Below are 20,120 nucleotides of genomic sequence, written 5' to 3'. Positions count from 1 at the left end.
TATATTTGACAGGTCTTCCTGTCAAGTATATGAAGGGAGATTCCCTTCTGTGATTGGCTCCCCATGGCCCACGTGATCCCAGGGACGCTGCAAACTACATGCGCCTCTGGGATACGTGGGCCCTGTGCACTTGGAGTTTGGAGAGGCCCAGGAGCAGTAGTGTGTGCGTCCCGGGAGCCCTCAGGTAAGGGCGTAGATTTTTCCAGATCGGAGGCCTCCGCCCACGGGAGACCTGCGATCGGAAAATATGGGCCATCGTGTTTGGCTCCCGTCACAAACTCTGTACCATGGCAGCAACTCTATCCTCCTTCTTAGACGCTGCCTGAGGCTGAACCAGACCTCGAGCTTCTAACCCCATATCCGCTTCATCACAAAAACTGTCTACTTCTGCCCCCATCACAAAAACTGTCTACTTCTGCCCCCATCACATTACCCACCTCTGCCCGTTTTAGCCCATCTGCTGCTGAAACACTCAACTGTGCATTTGTCACCTCTAGTAAGGTGCAATGTTCTACTGACCAACCTCCCATTCTCCACCCTCTATAAAGTTTAGCTCATCCAAAGCTCTATTGGCCATGTACTATCCCGCACCAAATCCTGCTCACCGATCACCCCTGACCTATATTGGTTCTCAGTATCCCAATGCCTCAAGTTGAAAATTCTCATCCTCGTGTTTAAACCCCTTTAGGCCTTGCCCTTCACTACCCTGAAACTTCTTACAGGCCTACAATAACCACCCAACCCCAAAGTCTCCATCCCTCTGATCCCTTCTGCACCCCCTCACTGTGCCTTCAGCTATCTAGGCCTCATGCTCTGGAATTCTCTCCCTAGTGCCTCCCCGCCTCCCCCTGCTACTTTAAGACTCTCCTTAAAATCCACCTCTTCGATCAAGCTTTTGGTCACCCCTCCTAATATCTCCTTCTTTGTTTTGGCATCCATTTTTGTCTAATTACACCACTGTGAAACACCTTGGGACATTTTTCTACATTAAAGGGCTATATAAATGCACATTTTTATGTTTATTGTTATCAGTGACCATCCAAAAAGAGGAAGATGTCACTGAATGTTTCTGTATCACAGTTGGTGCTCCTGTGCAGCGAGTGTGTCCTTTCAAACTAGAAGGCAGTATTGTTGGAGGAGGATGCAGCTAGTTTAAGCAAATAGAGGGTCCTAGTTTCTTCACTTTAGTGTTCATGTGGTTCAAATTTTGGATGAAAGAGTTCAGATTGGTTATAATAGTTCAATCACATCATAATTTGCTTGATATAATGCATGTTTCTAAATTAGTACAACCTTCTCAAGACTCGGAAGTCAACCTATTCTACCATGAGTTTACAGGCTAAAGGTAGCAGTCAAAAGTGGGAAGAAGTGAGATTCAAAATTCTGTCAGTGTTCCAATGCATTAAATCACAGAAAAAAAACACTTAACACTAAATTCTGATTATTCTACAGTCCAGGATGCTTGAAAGATTTTCAACCAGTAGTAAATGTTTTAACATTGTACAAGAAGTGCATTGCAATATGAAAATAAAGGACCCTGCACTAACATAGTCGTCATGAGAAGATCGGTGCTAAAATGACCAGTAATCTGATTGTAAGCCTTATTAATGTCTATAAATGACAGTTCCACATACACAAATGCTATTTCCTCCCAGAATCTGCCATGTCAAAAGCATTATGGCCTCAAGATTCCTTGGGATCAGCCCGATTAGTCTGGGATCATATTGGACAGCTGTACGGATTTTGTCTATGCAAGCACATTGGGGGTAAATTTCAACTCCACTGCCTGAGTGGTAACCTGGTGGAGCAGCTTGCCCGCTGAAATCAATAGAACAAAAATTGGGCAGGTTCTATAAAAGTTACCGTCCAGGCAGGGAAGTTGAAAATTACCCCATTGCCTCTTGGGTATGTTCTAAGATTAGGGAAGCTCTTAAACAGACTGTCTTCATGAAAAAAATATTTGGGGAACCTTTTTTGCTGCAGGGGGGTGGGGGGTAAAAAGAATCATCTGTTATTTTTGCTACAATGATACATGCAAGTCACATAACTGTGTGCCTCAGCAGAATTTACCTCACCACACCATGGGGTAGTTTACAAATGAGAAAGACTTGGCAACACCCTTAACACTCAAAAATAGTGTTCATCAAAATATGGAAGTTCTAAAAGATCGCTAGTTGTGTTTCTGAAGACTTGAAAATAAAAGTAAAGATATCTGTACCGGCATATAGATAGCAAACATTCTTGAATTGACTCTCTCTGAGCTTTGGTAAGACAATGTCCTTTGGACAGTCTGTAGATTGTGTGCAGTGTGGAGTCTATTAGAGAGGCAAAGTGCTCAGTCCCAGCAAAAAGAGGTGCGCATCTCGTGAGCAGTGGAAGCACTGCTGAACAGATGTATCTGTTCAGGGCAAGGGCTGTCTCTGTAGTACTCAAAGTAACCTGTTGGAATAGAAAAACAATTATTCATAGAAAAGCATAATAGACACTGATTTTGTTTTTGTTTAATTAGTGAGCTTATATAGAACAGGAAGCAGAAAGATGCACTGGCCTGATTTTTTCACATTTCCATTTGATCATTATACGTTGTGGCTCCGATAATTACAGTTTCTTCATATTAATCATGTGACTAGGAATACAGTATTTTAAATTACTCTAACTAGATATGCTCTACAGATTCAGTTTTGGTTGATTAAAATGTAGACTTTCTTCTCCAATTCAAATCCCATAAATGCCTCCCATCTAAGCAAAGTCCATTGGTCTGTGTTCCTGGCTGAATTTGTTCTTGCCTGTACTGTACACTTCAAGGATATTAATTTGAATAAAGTCTAACATACATCACCTCTCTTTAAAAACATTAATTCACGGGTCGATTGCTGGTCAATTTAATGAGCATGTAAGGAGTTTACAGTCAACTAAAAAAAGAATGCGCTATCGTCTATGACCAATATTACCTGTTCACAGGAAACAGCAGACTTAATAGGAAATCAAATGTGCTCAGCTTTGCTACAACTAATAACAATCACTTTTACTTACTGATTCAAGGGAGGCAGATGCTTTTAAATCAGGTAAAAATCCAACTTCCAGTAAGTGAAGCAGGAAACTTTGGTCCTCAATTCCATAAACACGATCCAGAAACAGTACCATGGGTGCCTTGTGTTCAGGACAGAAACTTGCAGACATAGATGGCTCAGAAGTAGTTCCGTCTGCCAAACCACCACAATATAGTTTCAACATACTGTTTAACGGCACATTTTGACAACAGTTTATTTTTTTCAGGTACTGTAATAAACATGATCATATTACTGACATAAGTCCAATAAACAATTATGCATCCAAATTTTTTTTTTCCTCCCCTCTTCCTCTCCTGAAGGTATTGACCCAGATATTCCGATCCCTACGGGTGGGTACGTGCTGTGTACCCACCTGTAGGGACATCAGAAATGCCGGTTTCAGGCATGCACAGCGCATGCGCTGAAAAACGGTATTTCCGATCCGTCAAGAATGGTTTTGACAGATCCTCCGGCTGCCCTGGAGAAGGGCCTCTGCGGGCGGATAGTTCTGCTTTTTGGAGACCCTCCGCCTGCAGAAAACCCTTACAATTCTAACGCCTGGTAAAAGCAGGCGTAAGGCCTGCTTTTACCAGGATAAGAGTTAAAAAAAAAATTTTTCACTGATTTATCATTTAAAAATACTTTTAAAAAGGTAAGTTAATTTTTAGCCCCGTAAAAAACTTTATTTTTTTCAAAAAATTACATTTTTGATTAAAATACTTAATTTATTGTAATTTCATGTCATTTTAAAAAATGTGATTAAAAAAAATGTATTTAAAGTTTTACTATGTTTTGGGGGGTGATCTCCATTCATATATTTGACAGGTCTATCTGTCAAGTGTATGAAGGGAGATTCCCTTCTTTGATTGGCTCCCCATGGCCCATGTGATCCCAGGGACACTGCGAACTACATGCACCTCTGGGATACGTGGGCCCTGCGCACTGAGTTTGGAGAGGCCCAGGAGCAGAAGCGGTGCGTCCCAGGAGCCCTCAGGTAAGGGTGCAGATTTTTCCAGATCGCAGGCCTCCGCCCGCGGGAGACCTACGATCGGAAAATACGGGCCATTGACTCTACCTGGGGTATGGGTTCATGGGTGACTGTCACTCTTTGATACCTCACCTAAGTGTCAGTTCTTCATGTATGATCCTAGACAATAAGTGTCAGCAGAATATCCAATCATGGAGCGGGAGGGCTTGGCATCATAGCCCAATCCAGTTCTCACATAATGTACACACAGGGCTTTCCAGCAGGTATAACAACCAGGACTGGGAAGTCTGGCTGATTTTTCCTTCCTTAGCTGGATTGCTGGGACAAATTACAGTGCCCAAACTATGATCAGCAAAAACCTGCACAGGCCAGGGAACAAACATGACATAGGATCTTCTGGTCTGACTGGCTTAGCTGCATACTACCGTTACCACTTGAGGTCCAGGGGAGCTTACATCAATAATCCTGTGGCACCTTCCTCAAAACCAAAAGAAAAACCCAAGAGGAGGAAATAGGCACACATGTGTAAGACAAAAGACACATCACGGGAAAGAGAAGGAAAACAGAAAGAAGTAATGGAGAGAGAGGGGGAGAGAGGAAAGTGACTTTTTGCCAACTTATCAGCACCAACATCCTCAAGAAGAGGGGCACAAGAGGCTGAGTTTTTTGGTGAGAACCACTGAATTAGTTAATTCTTGGTGATATTTAGACAAGAATAGACACGCTGCCTCAGCAAGCAGTGAGTAAAGATGGCTTCAAAATAGAAAATCAAAATATTTTACTCCAGAGTTTAGGTCCAATAAAGGTAGCTATGTTCACCTCCAGCCCCTCTCGAGAGCGGCAGTGGCCGCACTTCAGTTGTGCTCATTCGTTGCTGATACCTTTGACCCACTCCGCATCTAAAAACATCTTCACAACCTCTTCAGTTATGCTTTCATTGCCAAGTCTGTTGCCCACTGCTTATCTCTTTGGCTTCTTGGTAGTTAGGGCCTCATTTACAATTTTAAGGGACACATGGACAGAGCTTGCACTGTGCACGCTCCATACATGTGTCCTGGTGTTGAGTGGCCTAAGTAGTGTTCTTTAGAGGGACCACCGCTGGCCACTCCAAAAATGGCCCCACAAATTTTTTCCAGTTATATTTTTGTGGAGCCAGAAGGAGCAGGTGTGCTCCTCCTGGCTCCACAAAAATACTGCGGGGCGCTGCTGGCCCAGGCTTGCTCTTGCTCATGCTTTGCCTTCCTGCCCCTTCCCAGGGGCTACATGCAAGCCAGCTTGGCGTCAGATTCCTAAGGACCAAAACCGGCGAGCTGCATTGAGATGCCCATTTGGCACCTGCAGCTTGCTGGTTCTACTTAAATGAGGCCTGAGCCTTGAAATTACTCCAGTCTCTTTGCTTCTGTAATGGACAGCCCTAAGCTGCCCAAAAGTTAAAATCTACCCAAGAGACATTTAAGAAATAAGAAAGGAAAAAGAGGACAGACTTACAGAAAATGTGAGACATAAATAAAGAAAACAGAAGTCAGGCACAGTGATACAGACACCATAATGAGAAAAATGTGCAAAAGAAAAAAAAAGTGACACAGAAAATTAGAAAGTCGGAAAAAAGCAGAGAGACAGTTACAGGGAAAGATCTTTTTTATCTGCAACCTATGCCACAGGCAATCAATTATTTTATATGTTCCATAAGACATGGTATAACCCTTGTGTCATCATAAAATAATGTACTGTCTGACTCACTACAAGGAACGCCAAAGAACATCTGCTAGTTTGTATTAAAGAACCTATGGTAAATGCACTTTGCACCATTACATCAGCATATATGGCATACCTTGGTTAACAATAGGCAATTTTAGTGGTATACTAATAATGCCCACCAGATCCTCAGTTGGCACCAGGGAACGAAGTATTGCTCGGATTCGAATAGCTTCACCTTTGCCTGCTTGGATTAGCTGATAGAATAGTTAAATAGTGGTTTACATGCAACAAAAAGGATATAAATTCTAAATGCACAAAGTGTTTCTGTATTGTGTCAGGCTCAAGATTTTAAAACGTAATATACCACTTCCCACACATCTCAAAAGGTATTAAATATTTCAAAAATGAATATTTTAACATTAATTCAATACTTGCACACAATAATCTCTCAATGAACTCAATAAGCATATTTCTAAAAAATAATGACTTACGTGCATCTCTGGAGCACATCGGCCCAGAAGATCAATCAGAGCAGAATAGAAGGACATGATAGAATTACCCATGTGCACGACTTCTTCATCCTCCTCTTCGCTACTGTTAAATAAGAGTTCATTTTAAATAGTTTATTTTAAGCCATTTGAATAAAAAATGGAAAGATTTGCTACCATTTAGGGTGCATTTACACCATAACTGTAATGCTGGTGTAAACAGGTTTTTCTTCACTTTGATGGTGCAGTTATTGTGTAAACACAGCATGAATCTGGCTTCAGAGCCCGACTGCGCACCAGAACAAAGTGGGCTGAGATGCCACAGAGAAAGGAGTCTCGCTACACTTCACTTTGCGGCTACACACCTGATTTACACTAAAAGTTTAATGTTGGTGCAAAGTGATTTGGTTTTGCACCAATGCTAAATTTGCAGGGTATGAATGCACCATTAGAGACAGCAAATTAGGATAAACTTAACAGCAGATAAGACAGCTTCACAACAGTCAACTATGCTTCTGCAACAAAATTATGATTCCTGTAACAGAAGCAGAATTCTGCTGTGTTTCAAAACATTAACTTTGAACATTATATGAATAGAAGGAAAATCCTGCAGGGCCTGCTAACCTCTGCATCTGAATTCCCAACGTGCATTCTTGATGCGCAAAGCTCGGTGCCTGGAAGGCAAATTCATAACTACTTTCTAGAAAAGGTTTATTCTGCTTTTTGTGTAGGGAGGTGGGGGGCGGGGAATGTCATACAAGCATAAATACGCATAATTCTGTCTGCAAACATTACACATTAATAGCACTAGAAATTGTAGCACAAGGTCAACTCACTGTGCTGCAGGCGCATTCAACACCCAAAGAACCGCTGCCGAGACTACATTATCTGACCCTATAAGAATCTCAAAATGATTTGTTGTGTTGGACTCAGAAGCATTTAATGGACCATTAAAAGTTAAGTACTATAATTTCATTAGTTGATTTCATTTGCTTCATTGCATATTTGTTTCCCAAAATAAACTAATTTTCCTGGCTCCACTGCCAGGTTTCAGCCCTGCCAGGAGGTGGACCTGTGTTGGGGTTTCCTGAGCCCTTGAAGTGGCCAGCGGCATGAAATCCAGGCAATCCTGGGGCTGTACAAGGCTGCATTGCCTGTCTAGCACTGGGGAATCAGCGCGTTCAGGAGTATATGATAAGCATCTCATATTATAGCCACAAGGGTGGACTGTTAACCCTGAGGACATCACATACTGTACAAACATAAGGTTAAGTTTTGGTTCATGGGAGATGCAGACCTGCCTAAGGAAGCCATCTTTTGCGGGCTATGAGTAAACAATGCTGGGGCAGGACCTCGTGGTTATGGTACAGGATTAGTAATACAGAGGTTGTGAGTAATCCCGTCGTGGCAAAGTGTGCAGGTGAATTCATTAAACCTGGTAATTTATGGGCGAGCACCAGAAAACAATTACCATGCAAGCTGCCACATTGTCGTAAAAATCTAACTGGTTAACTAATGTCTTTCAGGTAAGTGATCTGGCACCCCTACCTGGTCTGGCATAAATGTCACTTAAGTGTAACACTGCGGCCCTGAATTTACAAGGAGATGGGAGGGTGTGTGGGGGAGGCCAAAAATGGACAAAGAGCCTGGCGAGGCTGGGGACGCGGAGGCCCGCATTATAATTTTTTCCCCCGTTTCCTGCCCAGCAGCCGGCAAAATTGACAGGCTGGCCGGCTACCGGGCAGGAAAATCAATGGCAGGAAGCCGCAGTTGGGGACCCTTGGGGATGGCCATGATTGGCAGAGGGAAGGCCGAAGGCTTCCTTGAGGCACCGGGGGAAGCATGCCTGCTCCTCCTGGCCCAGAAGGAGCGCTGTAAAAAAACATTTACCTTGTGGAACCAGCAGCTCCTGTCTCCCTTTCACTGCCAGGCTTCCCGACTCCTGGGAAACACACGCAGCAAATGTAAAATTTAAATCGGGCTCCCAATTGCACTGTGGGAGCTCAATTTAAATATGCTAATGAAGTGTCTCACCCCTCCACGTCCCTGCATTTTTCATTTTTAACCTTCCCCCCCCCCCATTCCCTCACCCGCCCGTTGTGGGGGTTGTTAATATCAAGGCCTTTGTGGCTAACTCTTAATGCTCTCAAGGCATCTAGGAATGGGCAATAAGTACTTCCTTGCCATTGTCACCCGTATCTTAAGAACAATTCTTTAAAAAGTTACAATATGTAAACAAAAACATCGAAGTTTATAGAAATGTTATCCAAACAGGCAGCCTGTATATAATTCCTTTAGGTTGTTAAATCTAGAACAGTAACATGTTACAAAAGGGAAATTGTAACTTACCCATCTTTCCTAGCTTCAATAGGAGGGAGGTCACAGCAGGGATCCTCTGAGATTTGAATGGCTTCTTTCATTGCTACTAACAAGCCATGTCCTCCTTCACCTCTTAGAGCAGGACCAAAGCACTCCGGATGGCGAATCAACAACTTCACAACAACATTTGCATTTTCTTCAACACTTTCACCTTGAAGGAAAGCAAGATTCATTTTAACATGATGAATTCAATAGAACAGAATTCTTGATCTGGGTAAATAAAAGGGAGACCTATCTGCTTCAGACTGACTGCTATCCTTGTCTGAATGTCTCACCACATGTAATACGGTAGGAACTGACTTGGAGAAGTTATTGGGCCCAGAATTAACATGCAAATTTGTATCCAGAACACAATAGTTTAGTAACTATCTATTAAATGTTATTTCAGACCCTTCCAATGGTTAATGTGGGCTGGGATGCCCTACGATAATATTTGGGCTTTTAAAGAACCTGTATCTCTCATGTTAACCCTCTTAAACAGACTTTTATCCATCAATTGGCCTCTTCTGCTACCTGTTTCCTCCTCCTCCTCTGCTCCTCTGCGTGTATAAGATATCAAGTCTCATTCTGGCAGCTGCAGTTGTCTTTCACAATCTGATCCGATGGGTGGGACTGCACTTGCCTAGTTCCATTCTTATCTATCCAATCGTAGCCAGAGAATCACCTGTAATGGCTTCTCTTCCCACTCCCGCATCGTTACCTCTGGTGTCCCCCAAGGATTTATCCTGGGTCCCTTCCTATTTCTCATCTACATACTGCCCCTTGGCGACATCATCCGAAAACACAGCGTCAGTTTCCACACTGACGACACCCAGCTCCACCTCACAACCACTTCTCTCGACCCCTCCACGGTCTCTAAATTGTCAGATTGCTTGTGCGACATCCAGTTCTGGATGAGCAGGAATTTTCTCCAATGAAATATTGGGAAGACCGAAGCCACTGTTTTCGGTCCCCAACACAAACTCCGTTCCCTCACCACCGACTCCACCCCTCTCCCCAACATCTGTCGGAGGCTGAACCACATTGTTCGCAACTGATACAAAATGCATTTATAACTCATTGTATATATAAATGAACAAAGTTGCACTTGTCACCGATTCTGTGATTTTAATGTTTTCAGATAATAAAAGAAAAATCAGAGGGCGATGGTGTAGCAGTGGTTCCTCCTGTTTGGCTGGGGTCAGTATCAATGATGCCAAGCTTCCACCCACAGCAGAGTGCTCCTGTATCTCCTTGCCTAACATCCAATATCTACCTCTCCCTGCCCATCTGCCCAGTTTCCTGATTCCCAGTACCGCTGCCTTCCTGCTTCTGCTCATCTTAGTCCAATGCTTTGCCTCTCTTTGCCCACCTGCTTTGTGTGGGTCCCACAAGTGCCTTTGGCTCTCCTTACCTATTAATGGGAACATTCTTTTGAGGAACAGCATTACCATTCAATGTAAACAGAAGAGAGTGATGCCTGGGAAGCCACAACTGTGGGAGACCATTTTTTAAATGTCAAAGAAACATGAGTGAGAAAGTGTGTGAGAGAGAAAGAAAAGAGAAGCAGAAGGGAAGGAGAAGCAGAAGGGAAGGAGATAAAGACAAGAACAAAATAGAAAAATAATGCTACAAAACAAATCCATGCCTTTTCAAGATTTTTACTAAGATTTCCATGACTTTTAACATTTTACCAAGATTAATCCAAGTGTTTCTCAAAATTTACCAGACAGCTCTAATAATAAATCAAGACATCAAACCTACTATTAACAAACACTGCAAATCGTAAGAAAAGCAGATAACGTTCGCCTTCAATAGGATTCCAGCCAATATCAGGATAACCCTTAGCCATTAGCATGGGACAGCTCTGCAAGCCACAGGCAGCCAGATAGGTCACAACCTGTCAAATGTAAACAATTAGCCTTTGTTATTCACGTTTAAAAAAAAATTACCTATCCATTTTAATTACATCACTTAGTAATGAGTTTTTAAAACCCAGCATTTGTACCTTATATAGTCACACTAAGACTTTCGTAAACCAACTATCCATGCCAAACCATTGAAATTATTCTTCACGTTACGCTTGTAGCAAAGTCCTTATGAGCATAATTTTCATTACTTATATATCTACAGATTTGTTCAGTGTATTCATATTTGAACTTAAACTGGCATAACTAATGCACTAACTGAGTTTAATAGGTAAGGAATAGATGCTATGTTCTATGAGTGAAATTTAATCAGTGAACAAATAAATGATTTTGTACTAATTTACAGATAAGCAGCTGTACATTCATGCTCATTTCATCACCACTAGCATTTTAATATTCTTTACAGGAAGAATGATGGAAAAAAAATCAAAGATCTGTCCAAATAATATCTATCCACAAATGTCTTAGCAGTTACTGTATTTTTAAATTCTGCAGATAAATGTGAAACAGATTGGTCTAAAAATCCATTATTGACATGAGTAATCTTTTCATTAGTTGAAAATCAGCATAACCCTGCTCTCAAATAGTGCCCCAAATGGATGTAATGCAGAGGAAATGTTTTATTTGTTTGTTCTTTAGCACCCAAACTTCCTCTATGGTTTTTCTGGTGTCTGCACGTGAGCGTGGTTGAAGAGGCTGCAGCATATAAATTCCATACAAATGACATTCAGAGGGCGTTGTATCGGAATGTCCAATAATAGCACCTGGTCAACTGCTGCCATAAACACTTGACATTACTGCAGTTTAGGTGGTATTAATCTTAAATTCAGGCTGGTATTGTCAAGATAGGTCTTAATTTTTGACTTTTAGAACAAAAATTGTTTTGCTGGTTTAGGGCTTGCTGAAGATTGTTGTTAGTGAGTAACACTTAGTGATGGAAGCAGCAGTGATTCTGTGTGACCTACTTCCTCCACCACCACCTACCCACCCCTCCCACCATGTGCTCGGGTTTATTTGGAGGAAGAAAAGAGCATACAACTTTTTAAGCCCCCTTGACAGCTGCTGAAGTCATTCACCTAATCTTCCTTGGGCCATTAACAACTATTTTCCACCCCAGTATAAGAATCCCCCCCTTTCCCTGATTACACACCTGCTCCATGCCACTTGGAACCAAAAGAGAAGTCTCAAACTCAAACCAACACCCTCCTCCTATACCTGCACCATCATTCTTCATACCCACACTTAATTTCCCATTTCCCCAATCTACTGTTTGGCACAATGGTGCTGCCCTTTTACCAGCTCCCTCCAATGCAGACTGCAATGGTGCTTTGGGAGCTGCTGGCATCCCAGTCATGGCACAACAGCATGAATTATGGGATTGGTAGCAGAGTGCAGATTAAATAAATAGAAAAATGAACAATGACAGTGATTGTAGAAGAGAATGGCTCAAGAAAAAAGTTTCCAAAATCAAACGAACTAAATTAACGCACAGTGAACAGGTAAACGTTGGTTAATAATTCTTCAAAGTTTTAGTAGGCATCCTTCTCACATGGACTGAAGTGACAACAATGCACCCAGACTTCCTGTTCTCTTCCTGAAGCACCCAATAGTGCATCCCCATTTGCACTCATCCCGCGCCTGCTTAATTTGAATGAGGCCCAACAGTAATTCAAGTGTTGAGATTGTGCCATGGGTACAGTGCCATGGGTACAGTGCACTTCCAGTGGAATGCACCGACACTGCTCCAGGACAAAAACCAGGAGGGGAAAATTGATCCTCATATTAAATGCATTACCTTTTCCAAGTCAGGTTCCTGCAAGTCCAGAGCAAGCTCATTGTTGTCCATTACAGAGGCAGCTGCCACATCGAGAGGAGTAGAACCTCGCATGCTGGGTGATGCTGCACGCAGAGAATAAATAAGTTTATTGTGATATAAACTCGAGCACTAACAGCAAACAAAACGAACCAAAGCAGCCTATGAACATCATGTAAACACTTCTCTGAGGCAGTAGAATCCACACAGGGAAACGTCTTTGCAATTCGATCATTCATACAACAGAGGGCAGCCTCTCCTAAATTTACTAATGGGGAACAGCAGAATAGCAAATGAAGCCTGACTAGAATGTCAAATTCACGAAGCAGTTAGAGCATCTATCATTTACATTATGTGCCATTATCAATTTTTTTTCTACTTTATACCAATAACGTTGTCACTACTTGACGGAAGTATTTTCACTTAAATAAATACTTGTATTAAATATTAATGAAGGGGTTGCCATATGGCCTACTCCTGCTCCTATATCTTATGTTCTTATGAGTACAAGCTGCACTGAAAGCTGAGTTGTGTGTGACAGGTCAATGAAATAAATTTGAAAAAAATTAAGACATTTTACACCTTTTAGAGCCACGTGCCTGCGTGGACACTTCAAAAACGAACCAGTCTAAAAGTGAAACCCCAAGTTATCTAAACCTGATTTTTTGGGGGAATATGTTCTAATCTGGAATCTTCAAAGCAATGCCCATTAGCTTTCCAGCTATTTGAACAGGTGAAGAAAAGAAACCTCAGTCCTTGGCAAAAGTAGACTGCGGAAACCAGAGATCTTGTCTACTCTTGACCTATGAGCACAAAGTCAGTGTTGTGACGCCTATCTATTAACATGAAACGATCTCATCAGTTAAAATTAAACTAAGTACCCAGTCCAACACTGCTATTTTCCAGCAAGTAACTGAGATGATCAAACATGGCCTTCTGGTTCTGGCGGCTGATACGGCAGAAGTAACAGAGGAATCGACAGCAGCTTGCCACCATTTCAGGGAAACCAATCTCCTAAAGATGGTTAAAAAAAACAAATTTAAAAAATCATTGCTTAGTAGAATGCAAAAAGTAAACACAAAACTTTAAATATTCATGACTGAAATTCTGCCTTATTTGTGGCTGAGTAAAGTTCCTTTTTTTAAATCCGTGCATATTATAAAACACAAGTCGGAAGGGAAAAAAACCCAAATAGCCCGAGATGCATTAGTTTAGTATACTTTGTGATAAAATTTTGATTCAGTTATATTTCTTTGAAATATTTACCTTTCTACAGATTAATGATAGTTAAATCTCACTTTAAAATCTTACTAAAAGCACCAACTGCAATTTTCCTTGGTTAAGAGGACAAAAAAGCTTGCCCTATGAGTGTCATTAATATAATCGCTTGCAAGATCAGCCAAGAAGTGCACTTAATTAGTGCAGGAAGGGACGTTAACCTCTTAATGGGGTCGATTTTGACATTGTGCGATAGTGTAAAACGGGAGATAGCAAATCAACAGCCTGTTTTACATTTCTCCCGATTTTTATTGTTGCCGATTTGCTATCTCCCGTTTTACACGATTACACAAAGTCAAAATCTACCCCATTCAATTGATCTTCAGGCCTACAGATGAGCAGCTCAAGTGAAACATGCGTCAAGATTGGGATTCAAACTTAGCTCCACAGACATCCTATTTCCATAAAAATATTTGAAGGGGGAAGTTACGCATTTAGTTTCATGAGTCAATCTTAATTACACACTGTGTTTATGCTTTCCTTCATTCTTTAAACAAGCTCAACTTCCACATACAATCAGAATAATGAGGGTGGGGGTAGGGGACAGAAATCAGAAAGGAATGTTGTCCTTGCACTTTGTGTTACCGTTTTGGTCAGGTGACCTCTTCTGTCTCCAATGCCTGGTCAGAATTGCACCCTTAGTTGCAATATAGTTACTTGTGTGTCCTATGCCTGCCTTTTGAAGATCCGATTTGGAGACTTCCAGCAATGCTTCCATCTGGTCACAAAAATTACCTTTCCCATCAAATAGAACTTCAATCAGTTTTCCCTTAAAAGATGCAACAGTCTCTGCCTCATGCTTCAGCAACTCTCTGCACAAACAACATTCTTCTAACCTCTACTTATTCTTAGTGAGAATTTTAAATTGATGACTCCTCATCACTGACCTCCTCAACCAAAGGAAATAGTCTTTCCTTATTTATTCTATCAAAATCCTTCATAATTTAAAAAATCTACATTAAGCCTACCCGCAACCTTCTCTGATCCAATGGATATAGTCTCAGTATCTTAAGTTTCTCCTCATAACGATGGCCGGGTATTTCCATAGAGCTGCTCCGACTCTGCCCTCAAAACTTCCCCAGAAATGTGTTGAAAATCCCATTTACGCAAGCAAATGGGGTTTTGCCACCGTTCGTCCAGTAAAGTTACGGCAATGGAGTGGGAGCAGCTCAGAGAATATTCCCAGCCAATAATTTCCCATCCCCGGCAGCAGCCGCTATGACTTTAATGTCTTTTCTATAGCAGGGCACTCAAAACTGCACACAGTGCTCTAACTGTGGGCTAACCAATGTACAAATTTGTCTTTATGGACTGTATAAAGGAAAAAACGTCTCTCACTGATTGGGCGCTGCCAATCACTGGTAGCGTTATCTCTGCGTTATTAGTCAATTCAAGTGGATGAAAAGCACTACAGTTGGGTGGCATTTACTATCCATGAAGAAAATTGTGCAGCTTAATAGGAGGTGAGTCAAAGGTCTCCTGGTCTGCTGAGACACTAATCTGTGTCGATTTTCTCCTCCAGGAATGAGTCAACAAAATGTTCTAAAAGTGAGACTTTAGAGTGAAAAAATGTATGGAGACCACATGCGCTGATAACGCTCCAATATATCCCTAGGCTGGAGAGGAAGGCACCATTTAAACAGGTTATGCTGTAGTAAAGGGGCTGAGATAACTTGCTGGGAGCCCACAGGTGAAGCATGCTCACTTGGGGAACATTTTTTTTTTAGATGTTCCCTTCCGAAAAGCAAAAAAAACTCCAGAGCTAGAAATAATTCTGTGGGCTTCTGTGTAAATGAACTGTACCTTTAAGATAATTGGCTCAATCGACACCGAGGTTGAAATCTAATCTCCCGTATGTTCAGCTGCTCCCAGCAGGAGAAAACAAACCTGAACAGTTACGGCCAAGAGCAAATTTTTGAGTTTGATTAATGAGGGCTACTGGTAGGCAATAGGCCCTGAGAAAGGAGCAACCTAATGAGCACTTGACTCAAGATCTCAGCTCTTCACCAGGTTGGAGGGTAGGTTGGTTCTAACCAGATCTAGAGTAGTACAGCTGGGCTTTTTAATTTAAAAAATTGTTTCTTAAAAGATTTAACTTTGTCTTAGGTCTGCCATCTTGTTAATTCTAGGCTATACTACATTTACTACAGCATAGCCTTTACTACAGCATTCCTGAGGTGAGAGTGACTACCCTTGACATCAAAGCAGCATTTGACCAAGTGCGGCACCAAGAAGCCCTAGTAAAATTGAAGTCAATGGGGATCAGGGGAAAAACTCTCCACTGGCTGGAGTCATACCTAGCACAAAGGAAGATAGTTGTCATGGTTGGAGGTCAATCATCTCAGCCCCAGGACATCGCTGCAGGAGTTCCTCAGGGCAGTGTTCTAGGCCCAACCATCTTCAGCTGCTTCATCAATGACCTTCCCGCCATCATAAGGTCAGAAGTAAGGATGATTGGACAGTGCTCAGTTCCATTCACAACTCCTCAGATAATGAAGCAGTCTATGCCCACATGCAGCAAGACCTGGACGACATTCTGGCTTGGGCTGATAAGTGGCAAGTACCATACGCGCCACACTGCGGAGAGTGTCTCACCTCCTGACTCCCCAAAGTCTTTCCACCATCTACAAGGCACAAGTCAGGAGTGTGATGGAATACTTTCCACTGGCCTGGATGAGTGCTGCTCCAACACTTAAGAAGCTTGACACCATCCAGGATAAAGCAGCCTGCTTGATTTGCACCCCATCCACTACCTCCACCACTAGCGCACTGTGGCTGTAGTGTGTACCATCTACAAGATGCACTGCAGCAACTCACCAAGGCTTCTTCGACAACACTTCGCAAACCCACGACCTCTACCACCTAGAAGGACAAGGGCAGCAGGCACATGGGAACACCATCACCTCCAAGTTCCTCTCCAAGTCACACACCATCCTGACTCTAAGGTTCTCAAAATTCCCACATTCCCCCATGGTTATTAATAAAAGGGACACTGCATGGACAATTTAAAAAGGGTACCCAAAAGATGGTGTCCGCACCTCGTGACCAAAAGCCTGCAAGATTTTAAAAGCATGGACTCTGCAGCACAAACAGGCAGCTTTGGGAAATCGAAACTTAAAATGCATTTCTGTGAAAAGGACTTTGTGTTTGAAAAACCAGACAGCTAGGCAAACACTGAATATGCATTGCGTCAGATCGAAGACAGATCAAACCCAGTTAGGCCTAACATAAGAACATAAGAAATAGGAGCAGGAGTAGGCCAATCGGCCCCTCGAGCCTGCTCCGCCATTCAATAAGATCATGGCTGATCTGATCCTAACCGCCAATCTACTATCACAGAACCATCTCCTGAATCTAACAGAATTAGACACACGAAATAGGAGCAGGATCAGGCTACACGGCCCCTGGGCCCGCTCCGCTACCCACAGGGCCATGTCCGATCCGAACCTAGACTTATGTCCAAATTCCTGTCCGCTCCCCGTAACCCTTAATTCCCTTTACTTCTAGGAAACTGTCTATTTCTGTTTTAAATTTATGTAATGATTCTACAGCTTTTTGGGGCAGCATATTCCATGGACCTACCACCCTTTGAGTGAAGTAGTTCCTCCTCATCTCAGTTTTGAAAGAGCAGCCCCTTATTCTAAAACTATGCCCCCTAGTTCTAGTTTCACCCATCATCGGGAACATCCTCCCCACATCCACCCGATCCAACCCCTTCACAATCCTATATGTTTCAATAAGATCGCCTCTCATTCTTCTGAACTCCAATGAGTAGAGTCCCAATCTACTCAACCTCTCCTCATATGTCCATCCCCTCATCCCCGGGATTAACCGAGTGAACCTTCTTTGTACTGACTCGAGAGCAAGTATGTCTTTTCTTAAGTATGGACACCAAAACTGTATGCAGTATTCCAGGTGCGGTCTCACCAATACCTTGTACAACTGAAGCAATACCTCCCTATTTTTATATTCTATCCCCCTAGCAATGAAAGCCAACATTCCATTGGCCTTCTTAATCACTTGCTGCACCTGCATACTAACCTTTTGAGTTTCGTGCACCAGGACCCCCAGATCCCTTTGTACTTCAGTACTTTCCAGTTTCTTGCCATTAAGATAATAACTTGCTCTATGATTTTTCCTGCCAAAGTGCATAACCTCACACTTTCCAGTATTGTATTCCATCTGCCAAATCTCTGCCCACTTACTTAGCCTGTCTATGTCCCCTTGCAGGTTTTTTATGTCCTCCTCACTCACTACTTTCCCTCCCATCTTAGTATCATCTGCAAACTTTGATATGTTACACTCGGTCCCCTCCTCCAAATCGTTAATATAGATTGTAAAGAGTTGGGGACCCAGCACTGACCCCTGCGGAACACCACTAGTTACTGATTGCCAGTCTGAGAATGAACCATTTATCCCAACTCTCTGCCTTCTGTTAGATAGCCAATCCTCTATCCATGCCAGAATATTACCCCCAATCCCGTGATTTTTTATCTTAAGCAATAATCTTGTGTGTGGCACCTTGTCAAATGCCTTTTGGAAGTCTAAATACACTACGTCCACTGGTTCCCCTTTATCCACCCTATATGTTACTTCCTCAAAGAACTCCAGCAAATTTGTCAAACATGACTTCCCCTTCATAAAACCACGCTGACTTTGTCCTATTAAATTATGATTATCCAAATGTCCTGTTACTGTCTCCTTAATAATGGGCACCAAAATTTTACCTACCACAGATGTTAGGCTAACTGGTCTATAGTTTCCAGCCTTCTGTCTACTGCCCTTTTTAAATAAGGGTGTTACATTAGCAGTTTTCCAGTCTGCCGGGACCTTTGCTGAGTCCAGGGAGTTTTGGAAAATTATTACCAATGCATCCACAATCCCTACCGCCACTTCCCTCAAGACCCTAGGATGTAAGCCATCAGGTCCAGGTGATTTATCCGCCTTGAGTCCCATTATTTTACCGAGTACCACTTCCTTAGTGATTTTGATCGTGTTTAGCTCCTCCCCCCCTATAGCCCCCTGTTTGTCCAGTGTTGGGATATTCTTAGTGTCCTCTACTGCAAAGACTGATACAAAATATTCATTCAGTGTTTTTGCCATCTCCATATTTCCCACCATTAATTTCCCGGTCTCATCTCCTAAGGGACCAACATTTACTTTAGCCACCCTTTTTCTTTTTATATAACTATAAAAACTCTTACTATCTGTTTTTATATTTTTTGCTAATTTACTTTCATAATCTATCTTCCTTTTCTTAATCAATCTTTTTGTTATTTTTTTCAGTCTTTCAAAGTTTTCTAAATCCTCTATCCTCCCACTAGATTTGGCTACCTTATATGCCCTTGTTTTTAGTCGAATACTATCCTTAATTTCTTTACTTAGCCACGGATGGCTGTCTTTTCTTTTACACCCTTTTCTTCTCAGTGGAATATATATTTTTTGGAAGTTGTAAAATAACTCCTTAAATGTTCATGTATCCTCTTACCCTTTAATCTATTTTCCCAATCCACTCTACTCAATTCCGCTCTCATACCTTCATAGTCTCCTTTATTGAAGCTTAGCACGCTTGTTTGAGATCCAACCTTCTCACCCTCTAATTGAATATGGAATTCAACCATGTTATGGTCACTCATTCCAAGGGGATCCTTTACTAGGACATTTTTTATTAATCCTGTCTCGTTACACAGGTTGCTTGCCCCCTGGTCGGTTCAGTTACATACTGCTCAAGAAACCCATCCCTAATACACTCAATGAACTCATCCTTAAGGCAGCCCTGCCCAATTTGATTTGTCCAATTAATATGATAGTTAAAATCCCCCATAATTATAGATGTTCCCTTATTATAAGCCTCAACTATTTCCTGATTGATACTCCGTCCAACAGAGTTGCAACTGTTAGGAGGCCTATAGACGATGCCCACTAGCGTTTTTTTCCCCTTATTATTCCTTACCTCCACCCAAACTGTTTCATTATCCTGATCTTTTGACCCAATATCATTTCTCTGTAATACAGTGATTCCTTCCTTTATTAACATAGCCACCCCACCTCCCCTTCCTTCTGCCTGTCCTTCCTGATCGTTAAATAACCTGGTATGTTTAATTCCCAGGCATCGTCACCCTGCAGCCATGTTTCTGCAATGGCCACAAGATCATACCCATATGTAGTTATTTGTGCCATTAACTCGTCTGTTTTGTTACGAATGCTACGTGCATTCAGATAGAGAACTTTCAAATATGTTTTGTGACACTTAGTTCCTGCGTTTGCCCTTTTTATTACTTTACCTTTTACTCCATACCTTCTGCCCCTTCCTGACACGCTCTGGTTTTTAATTTCCCCACTGCTACCTAAGTCTATGACCTTCTCTGTTGTCATTTTTATTATTTGCTCTCTAGGAACCTCCCCCCCACTAATTAGTTTAAAGCCCTCTCTACAGCCCTAGTTATATGATCTGCCAGGACTCTAGTCCCAGCACTGGCCAAGTGAAGCCTGTCCCAATGGAACAGCTCCCTCCTGCCC

The 20,120-nt window shown here is 42.1% G+C and overlaps 1 protein-coding gene across 8 annotated transcripts in view; it reads right to left on the bottom strand.

Annotated features, from left to right (window-relative positions):
* Window positions 1-20,120, bottom strand: part of LOC147109494 (ryanodine receptor 3-like) — a 506,629-nt gene that overhangs the window by 212,115 nt on the left and 274,394 nt on the right. For all 8 annotated transcript variants that reach the window (XM_086003490.1, XM_086003491.1, XM_086003492.1 and 5 more), the window contains 8 exons: window positions 13,205-13,337; window positions 12,306-12,409; window positions 10,347-10,482; window positions 8,574-8,754; window positions 6,228-6,330; window positions 5,870-5,990; window positions 3,034-3,203; window positions 2,219-2,439 (listed from right to left, as the gene is read on the bottom strand). In XM_086003490.1, coding sequence (XP_085859616.1) covers window positions 2,219-2,439; window positions 3,034-3,203; window positions 5,870-5,990; window positions 6,228-6,330; window positions 8,574-8,754; window positions 10,347-10,482; window positions 12,306-12,409; window positions 13,205-13,337 — 1,169 coding nt within the window. The remainder of the gene's footprint in view (window positions 1-2,218; window positions 2,440-3,033; window positions 3,204-5,869; window positions 5,991-6,227; window positions 6,331-8,573; window positions 8,755-10,346; window positions 10,483-12,305; window positions 12,410-13,204; window positions 13,338-20,120) is intronic.

The sequence above is a fragment of the Somniosus microcephalus genome, chromosome 12 (assembly GCF_052327205.1).
Source record: "Somniosus microcephalus isolate GS21.2 chromosome 12, FLI_Smic_1.0, whole genome shotgun sequence".
Classification (NCBI taxonomy): Eukaryota; Metazoa; Chordata; class Chondrichthyes; order Squaliformes; family Somniosidae; genus Somniosus; species Somniosus microcephalus.
This window is presented reverse-complemented; position numbering and strand designations above follow the sequence as displayed.